This window comes from Pempheris klunzingeri, chromosome 3 (assembly GCF_042242105.1).
Source record: "Pempheris klunzingeri isolate RE-2024b chromosome 3, fPemKlu1.hap1, whole genome shotgun sequence".
NCBI classification, from domain to species: Eukaryota; Metazoa; Chordata; class Actinopteri; order Acropomatiformes; family Pempheridae; genus Pempheris; species Pempheris klunzingeri.
Window position 1 is genome coordinate 1,137,511 of NC_092014.1, and position 10,134 is coordinate 1,147,644.

At 43.0% G+C, this 10,134-nt stretch overlaps 2 protein-coding genes across 2 annotated transcripts in view; one reads left to right on the forward strand and one right to left on the reverse strand.

The window, feature by feature from the left end:
• Positions 1-1,761, forward strand: part of LOC139198713 (nidogen-1-like) — a 37,302-nt gene extending 35,541 nt beyond the window's left edge. The window contains exon 21 of the mRNA XM_070827638.1: positions 1,392-1,761. Within this exon, the coding sequence (XP_070683739.1) occupies positions 1,392-1,510 (119 nt within the window). The 3' untranslated portion in view covers positions 1,511-1,761. The remainder of the gene's footprint in view (positions 1-1,391) is intronic.
• A 7,177-nt stretch (positions 1,762-8,938) lies between these two features.
• tbce (tubulin folding cofactor E) overlaps positions 8,939-10,134 on the reverse strand; it is a 13,298-nt gene continuing 12,102 nt past the window's right edge. Inside the window, 1 exon segment of the mRNA XM_070828459.1 lies at positions 8,939-9,677. Coding sequence (XP_070684560.1) covers positions 9,582-9,677 — 96 coding nt within the window. The 3' untranslated portion in view covers positions 8,939-9,581.

The window sequence follows — 10,134 nt, forward strand, 5'->3', positions numbered from 1 at the left end:
CACACTGACTAACTAACACACACACTATAGACCTCCACTACACACTGACACACTGACTAACTAACACACACACACACTATAGACCTCCACTACACACTGACACACTGACTAACTAACACACACACACACTATAGACCTCCACTACACACTAACACACTGACTAACTAGCACACACACACTATAGACCTCCACTACACACTGACACACTGACTAACTAACACACACACACACACTATAGACCTCCACTACACACTGACACACTGACTAACTAGCACACACACACACACTATAGACCTCCACTACACACTAACACACTGACTAACTAGCACACACACACTATAGACCTCCACTACACACTGACACACTGACTAACTAGCACACACACACTATAGACCTCCAATACACACTAACACACTGACTAACTAACACACACACACACACACACTATAGACCTCCACTACACACTGACACACTGACTAACTAACACACACACACACTATAGACCTCCACTACACACTAACACACTGACTAACTAACACACACACACACACACACTATAGACCTCCACTACACACTGACACACTGACTAACTAGCACACACACACACTATAGACCTCCACTACACACTAACACACTGACTAACTAGCACACACACACTATAGACCTCCACTACACACTGACACACTGACTAACTAGCACACACACACTATAGACCTCCACTACACACTAACACACTGACTAACTAACACACACACACTATAGACCTCCACTACACACTAACACACTGACTAACTAGCACACACACACTATAGACCTCCACTACACACTGACACACTGACTAACTAGCACACACACACTATAGACCTCCACTACACACTAACACACTGACTAACACACACACACACACTATAGACCTCCACTACACACTGACACACTGACTAACTAGCACACACACACTATAGACCTCCACTACACACTGACACACTGACTAACTAACACACACACACACACTATAGACCTCCACTACACACTGACACACTGACTAACTAACACACACACACACACTATAGACCTCCACTAACCACATGTCAGTGATGTCACCGTCAACCAAACCGCCATGTTTCTGGTTTATGACATCAGAGGCGGAAAGGTTCCAAACAGAGTTTATCTAGACGTCGTCTGTGTTTCTGTAGAGTTTTAGAAACCCTAACCCCTCCGGGTTAAAAGTTAGTTAGCATCCTGAAATACTTCCAGCTGGTTAAGAAGTTAAACCGGTTAACCTGAGCGCCGAGTGACGCCACACCTGCCGATGCTGAGAAGGCGTCGTCATGGCAGCAGTGCAGCCCTGACTGGAACGACTCGCTCACGCTGTCCTCTCTCTCCCTCGTTAGCCTACAACTACTGCGGCAACAACGGCGGCTGCTCTCACCTGTGTCTGCCGCGCCTCGGCGGGTTCACCTGCCGCTGCCCGGACGCCGCCGCCGGCCAATGTGTGGAGAGGAACCTGTGAGGACGCTGCTGCTGCTGGGAGATGGAAACAGAACAAAAACACACTTAACTGACTTTTGGTGTTTTCTACTTTTCTTACTTGAATTGAACGTTTCTACAATCATTTTAGAGTTTTGTGTGTTTTTAGCCCGAAAACGCTGTTCTGACCTCACTGGATTTATGATGTCACACTTCAGGGCCGCCACTGAGGTTATATTCGCCTCCTTCCTCCAACTGTCGACGTCTGATTTAGCTTCTAACCCGACTCCAGAAAACTGGAGACACAAACAGTGCGGGGGTTCTTCTAGTGACGTGGTCTGAAGCATAACTGCGAAAAACAATCACATATTTCTTTTTCTAACAATCAGACGCTCGAGGAAACGGCTCCCGAGGGCCTGGAAGATGTTTGACATTTTAAAAGATGAGCCTCAAAGGTTTCTAAGAATGACATTCGGAACTTAAATTCATCAATATGTTGCAGTTTGAAATGATTTCCTGGCGGCACATAAAAAAAACTAAAGTCCAAATATATTTAGTGAAGACCAGATGAGGCTGGTCGCTAGCTAAACTAGCTAAACTAGCTAAACTAGCCTGCTAACAGCAGCACGAAACAGTGGAAATAAATACGACGTAAATACGTACATACGTAAATTAATACAACTTTTGGCGTCTTAACTGATTAGTTGTTGTTAGCTAGCTAGCTAACAACAACTTCATAGTTATGCTAACATTATAAAACAGCGTAAAGTGTAAATGTCTACTATACATTTAAGCAGCTTTACTCGTCCTAAATAAATATAAGCTGCGTAAATTAATCCTGTTCTGTCAGTCTGTCTCTATTGACCCACTCTGACCCGACACATCCTTCAGACATGTTGCTTACATCGCTCAGGGTTTCATGTTTAGTCAAAAGGTTCAATGTTTGGTACCGACTGTTCGCCGGCATTTTACTGCCCACTAGGTTTCATATTCAATTTTTCAGATTAATGAAGCTAAATAAGGGCTTAAACATTTCATAATGACTCCTTTAAAAGGGCTTTATATCTATCTGTCCTCATCCTGGTGTGTGAGTGACTGGTAGGTAGTAAAAGTGTTGGAACTGGTCCAGTAGATCACCTCAGCCAGCAGACACCAAACGGGCTGCAATGGCTGCAACGTGATCCTTTGGGACAACTGCACCTGATCACAGTAGGTCCACTAAAAGAGCTTGTTTGATCCACTGACAGGCTCAGAGTGTTATTCTAAGTGTGTGACAGCATCATGGAAAGGATCCCTACAGAGAGAGACCTGGAAGATCCTTTTGGTTTAACCACAAACAGCACACACACCAGACTACATTCACTAAAACAGGGATTTTAGAGAACAGGACACAGGAGCTGCTGGTCTGCTGCTGCCTTAATCTGATCTGTGTTATTGTGTGACTTTGGTGTTTTAAAGGATTAATTCATATCTAATTCATATCTAACACACAATAACACAAACACACTGACTGATGGAGGCAGCAGCAGAGCAGCAGCTCCTGTGTCCTGTTCTCTAAAATCCCTGTTTTAGTGAATGTAGTCTGGTGTGTGTGCTGTTTGTGGTTAAACCAAAAGGATCTTCCAGGTCTCTCTCTGTAGGGATCCTTTCCATGATGCTGTCACACACTTAGAATAACACTCTGAGTGGATGCACTTGGACAGGCTGAGGTGATCTACTGGACCAGTTCCAACACTTTTACTACCTACCAGTCACTCAGACTCAGAGGACCCCGCTATGAATAAACATGAGTTCTCCTTTATGTTTTTATTGGTAGAATAAAACATACCAATCTGAAATAATTCTATCTTTTATCGTCCCTCTATGATCAGATCTGATGGATTCTCAGTATTTTCAGGTGAACCACTAACAGCTCAGTCCTGGGGGGCCTAAGACTCTAATGAGGGATAAACCTTTTAAAAATCTACTCTGTTGTTTGTGCTTTAAGACTCACTGTGTATTTTTTATATGAACTTGTAAATAATTACCTGATATGCATTTTAACGGTGCTGATGTTGGCCTGAGATCTACCTGACGATGACGACGATGATGATGATGATTACTGCGAAGACGTGTGCAGGTTAAACTTAATTTTCGTTGGGTTGCAGCTCCTGTATGTGCTTCTCATGTAAACATCATTTTTACGATGAAGACTCAGTCGCTGATATAAGTCGGTGTTTTCATCAGAAATAAAAAAGGAAAGAAAAACCTGTTTTAACAAAAACTGTCTCGTCTTTATTTCTCACATACGGAGGTTCATAGCTGCCAAAATTAAAATGGATTTAAGCCGATATAAGTAAATAGTTTCTAACTAATTGTTATTATTATTATTATTCCTGGAGAGAAGGTAAATATTCAGAGAATAAACTCAAAAATATGTTGAAAACACTTGAATATTCTCTAAGACTATAAACTCATTCACTTAATATTTTATATTTTTCTTTTTAAATTGTGATTTTAAAATCTCAGGAAGTATTTTAGATTTTTTTCACGTAAGATAACATCTGACTTTTATTCTTGTAAATTTACAACTTCAATCTGAGGAATTCATAGTTTCTTTGTCTCAGATTATTTATTATTATTATTATTATTATTACCCCCCTTGTTTATTTTGAAACATGAAAATAAAGAAATTAATTCCAAATTTCACACATGAACCATCGTCTTTACTCTCCGCATGGTGAGAAAACTAGGCTTCAGCTTAATGCAATTTAAAGGAACATTCCACTGAAACTGTGTCAAACACTCAACCGGGCGTGGAGGACGGCAGCGGTCGCCATCTTGGATTGGCAGCAGATTCGGCGAAGTCGGCAGAGTTCATCAAGTCTGTGTGAAGCAGATTTAGAGGTTTGTCCCTGAACGTGACGGCAGAACGATAAACTCTTACCTCCTCCCTCCACCGGGGGGGTCTGGTTCCTGAAATGGAGACGTTATGGTAACGTGGGAGAACGAGACCAACAGCAAACTACACTAAATTATTTGTATTCATATATTCCAGTTTTCTTGTATTATAGGAACAGATGATGGTTTGAGTTAAAATGAGTCAAGTACAAATATAAATGGGTGTAAATGTCTCATTATATCATTTCTGACTTTTTGAGTTTCAAAATATTTGGAAAAACAGGCTCATATACATATATGAACATATTTAGCTTGAAGCTTAACCATTATTGATTTTGGATATTTGTTAAATAAGCGGAGGTATTAATTGATTCTTGTGTCCAACACTTTCACAGGTAACATCGATGAAATTACTGCTGTTTTCAGGCCTGAAATCAAAATGGCCGCCTCCAACCAAACACCACATGGCATGTTAGAGAAAGATTTTCTTAAACTACGACAGAAGTAATGAAGTGAAACACTATTACACATCAGTGTTGACGTGACTTCAGCTCTTCTTCGACTCACATTAGTTTATTAGAACTTTTAAAGAAAAGGCAGGAGAACAAAGTTTACAGCCTCCTGAGTGTCAAAAGGGTTTTTATTATGGGTAACTTAGTTGACAATGTTCTCTGGGAAAACATATAATATTTGATATATTGACACAAACATCTCATGAGTTCATTTTGTTGCTTTTTGGCTAATTAGAAACTGGTTGTGATTAAAAAAGGATTTTTCTTAAATAACAACTGTCTGTTTCTACGGTAACTACTGATTGTATCTATGAAAACATGATCAACTGTCAACAGACAAATACTTTTTGGAACAAGACATATCCCAGATATCACCTCCTTCCTTTTAGTCTCACTGTGTCTTTGTCAAACGAGCCGAACCCTCCGAGGGTTTGTCGTCTCCTGCGGTTCCATTTAATTAGTTCAGTGTCGTTCTTCCTTTGTTAGTTCCACGACGGGGACGTTTCCAGAAGTGTGGAGCAAAGCAGAGGATCAATGAAACACTAGATAATAAACTAGTGGACGAGCGACGTGAACGGGAGAAATAACAACGACTAAAAACACGAGGACGTAAAAAAACAGGAACAATATAAACAGGTGATGTTACAAAAGTGTGCGAAGTGCTGAAGGAGAAATCTAATTTTAAAACGTCCTTATAAACTATTTATTGATTAAAAAGGACTAATGACGGAGTCGCTTCTCTCTTTTCTGCTTCTTTCTACTTCTGCTACACCACATTCACCTGACAGATTATTACACTGATAGATTATTACTCTGATAGATTACTCTGATAGATTATTACTCTGATAGATTACTCTGATAGATTATTACACTGATAGATTATTACACTGATAGATTATTACTCTGATAGATTATTACACTGATAGATTATTACTCTGATAGATTATTACTCTCTGATAGATTATTACTCTCTGATAGATTATTACACTGATAGATTATTACTCTCTGATAGATTATTACTCTCTGATAGATTATTACACTGATAGATTATTACACTGATAGATTATTACACTGATAGATTATTGTGCTGTGGACACATTAATGCATCAATAATTATAATCCTGTGATATAACAAACATCTATTCTGAAACGTGTCATTCTGCAAAATCAGCACTTTTATTTTTGCAGATACTTTGTACCGTGGAGTATTTACACACTGTGGTGCTTTTATTTTGGTAAGAGATCTGAATACCACGATCATCATCTGCCCCCACTTAAAGATCTACTTTGTTTTTTCTTCCTGAGAAACAAAATGAAACTTTTCAAGCTCTTTAACAAAAGTGGCTCGATAAAGAGGTGCATTAGTCCTTTACTGAGCCACCGTGGCTTCCTGCTGCTCTCTGGTGGCTCAAGTGTTAAAGGCCTTAAAGGGTCATTTCAGCATTCTTCACCCTGCTCTTCAGGAAAAGTTGAACTTCACCTAAAACTGAGATGAAAAGCCAAAAAGTCCACCCCCCCCCTTTCTTTTTTTTATTAATTAATGACTAATTTACCTATTATGTGTATATTTTTGTTTATGTATGTATTTTTATTTTTATTTGACCGTAACATTGTTGTTTTTGGTTTTACTTGTGTGTAACCGTGCAGATGTGTAGATGTATACGTGTCCAAATGTTCAGAAAAACAATAAACAGTTAAAAAAATAAAAATCTCAGACTTCAGTCTTCTGCTCGTTTTTATTGTTTCTGTTTTTCATTAATTCTTTTGTATAAAAACTGAAGTATCGTGCTGCTCGAACACGCCTGCGTCTCTTCACACAGATCTGTCAAACCCACGTCCACACGGTGACGTGATCGCTCATACCAGGGTTGTGTTTCCTGTGGGGGTGAGAAGACTGTGGCCGCGTCCCATTTCGCTCCATCCTCATATTTATCAACCATTTGATCAAAAGACAACATAGAGGGCCCAACCATGAAGTCTGAAAGAACCAGAATCCCTTTAGTTGCCCAAACCTGAAATCCAGAATCTGTCGTTCCAGGTGGGAAGAGAGGGTTATCACACAAAGGTGTAGGTAACGAGGTCAGCTGGGAGCCACCCTCAAGCTTTTGAACAATTTGCCCTGCATTAACAGTGAAAACTGAAAGTGGGTTACTGCAAAACTATTTCTGGTTTTTAAACTTTTTCAGAAACAGCAAACTTTTTAAAGGGAATTTAGACATTGGACCCTCTATATCCAGCCAGAGAGAGACAGGACTGTGAACCCAGTCAGCTGTCAGTCAGTCAAGACCTCCTTTTGAAGATGAAGGACATAATGTGGACATTTTTAAACGTGGCTTCCTCCCGGCCCAGATAAATGAACTCATCCAGCCATTTAAAATTTGGGGATTTTGGGATCATTTGAATTGGGTGTAGCAGTCTGGGCAGGACATTCATCTTCAAGAGTGAAACACAACCCAACCAGGAGAGAGGCAAAGTCCTCCACCTCCCCAAGTCCAATTTTATACGGTCAAAGAGTGGAATAAAATGACACTTGTACATCTCATCAAAATTAGGTGTTATTCCTAAATATATACATTTTAAATGTGTCTCTAACAGGATCAAACAGGCCGCGTTTCTTCTTCTTCTGCTGCTTTAAATGTGTTTCTAACGGGATCAAACGGGCCGCGTTTCTTCTTCTTCTGCTGCTTTAAATGTGTCTCTAACGGGATCAAACGGGCCTCGTTTCTTCTTCTGCTGCTTTAAATGTGTCTCTAACAGGATCAAACAGGCCGCGTTTCTTCTTCTTCTGCTGCTTTAAATGTGTCTCTAACGGGATCAAACAGGCAGCGTTTCTTCTTCTGCTGCTTTAAATGTGTCTCTAACGGGATCAAACAGGCCTCGTTTCTTCTTCTGCTGCTTTAAATGTGTTTCTAACGGGATCAAACAGGCCTCGTTTCTTCTTCTGCTGCTTTAAATGTGTCTCTAACGGGGTCAAACAGGCAGCGTTTCTTCTTCTGCTGCTTTAAATGTGTTTCTAACGGGATCAAACAGGCAGCGTTTCTTCTTCTGCTGCTGCTTTAAATGTGTTTCTAACGGGATCAAACAGGCTGCGTTTCTTCTTCTGCTGCTTTAAATGTGTCTCTAACGGGATCAAACAGGCCGCGTTTCTTCTTCTGCTGCTGCTTTAAATGTGTTTCTAACAGGATCAAACAGGCCGCGTTTCTTCTTCTTCTGCTGCTTTAAATGTGTTTCTAACGGGATCAAACAGGCTGCGTTTCTTCTTCTGCTGCTTTAAATGTGTCTCTAACGGGATCAAACAGGCAGCGTTTCTTCTTCTGCTGCTTTAAATGTGTCTCTAACAGGATCAAACAGGCTGCGTTTCTTCTTCTGCTGCTTTAAATGTGTCTCTAACAGGATCAAACAGGCAGCGTTTCTTCTTCTGCTGCTTTAAATGTGTCTCTAACAGGATCCAACAGGCCTCGTTTCTTCTTCTGCTGCTTTAAATGTGTCTCTTGGATGTACTTCCTGCTTTGTTGTGCTGCAGCTACAGACAGCAGCTAAAGTCACAGTCAGAGTGTTTCTCCATCCCAGATGAACCTCTGGTCGTCATGGTGTTGGTGGTATCATGCACCCGTATTCTATAATGGACAGATTTTTGGACAGATCACAGCCGGAGCGTTCAGTCGGTCTCAGAAGAGCCTTTAATTCAGATTCACAGGTGAAATACAGCACCGGGCTCATGACAGACCTCGGGGGGGGGGGGGGGGGGGGGGGGGGGTTCTGGCCAGAGGAGCCCTGAGCTGGGTTTTCCAACAGATTTTAAAGGTCCTGAAAGAGATTATCACACACAACCATGTTCAATTCTAATGTAACAGTGGTGTTAAAAACCCTCTGAGCGGCTGACGTCTGGCCTGGTGCCCCCCCCATTAGGAATAAACCACTGACAGGGGGGCTTTTATTTTGAAAACTGAGCTGATTCTCTTTGCTGTTCGTCTGTCTGCCTCCTCTGCTCTGAGCTGCTCCGTCAGAAACAGACCAGGAGAGAAGCTTTAGCTTCAGGTGGGTTTTATTCTCAGAGAACGGAGGAAAAGACCACTGAATTCATTTAAAGGCTTTAATGGTCACCTGACGTCGACGTAACTCCGCCCACTGGAGCGTCGCTACGTCGCCGGCTGCAGCAGAAAAACTCTGTTATGTTACATTAAAATTATTATTATTATTAAAGTAATTCTGATTCTGATTAGGTGGTGAAAGGTCGATGATTCACCTGAACTCCACACAGAACCACTGAAAGAGTCATGTGACCATCAGAGAGGACACCTGAGACACCAGGTGACCCTGTGAGAGCCTCAGAGCTCTGTCTTTGTGGTGCTGGATGATTTCAACATGACGCTGAACCCACTCATATCTTCTCCTACACTTTATTACACATTAACGCTCCATCTGAGTCCACCTGAGTCCACCTGAGTCCACCTGAGTCCACCTGAGTCCACCTGAGTCCATCTTAGTCCATCTTAGTCCATCTGAGTCCATCTGAGTCCACCTGAGTCCACCTGAGTCCACCTGAGTCCACCGAGCCGCTGAATGTAACAGATCAAAGGTCTGTGTGTTCGGTCCTGGAGTCTGTCGGCGCTCCGGTGGTTTAAAGTCCGACCCGCTGGATCTGGTCCGAGAGGTGAATCATCCTCGCAGAGAGTCTGAGAGCGTCGGTCCCGAGCCGGCTCCCCCGCCTCCCGGTCCAGATCAGGACCAGCGGACCAACACCTGGTCTCCGTCCTCTATGGAGTAAAACTGGAGCGTCTTCAGGTCGCTGTCGATCTCAAACTCCGTCCCGGCCATCTGGGGAGGGAGGAGCTCTGGGTCAGTGGTGCTACCTGGTTCCTACCTGGGGGGCTGGTTCCTACCTGGGGGGGCTGGTTCCTACCTGGGGGGGCTGGTTCCTACCTGGGGGGCTGGTTCCTACCTGGGGGACCTGGGGGGGCTGGTTCCTACCTGGGGGGCTGGTTCCTACCTGGGGGGGCTGGTTCCTACCTGGGGGGGCTGGTTCCTACCTGGTTCCTACCTTGGGGGGCTGGTTCCTACCTGGGGGGCTGGTTCCTACCTTGGGGGGCTGGTTCCTACCTGGGGGGCTGGTTCCTACCTTGGGGGCTGGTTCCTACCTGGGGGGGCTGGTTCCTACCTGGTTCCTACCTGGGGGGCTGGTTCCTACCTTGGGGCTGGTTCCTACCTGGTTCCTACCTGGGGGGCTGGTTCCTACCTGGGGGGCTGGTTCCTACCTTGGGGGGCTGGTTCCTAC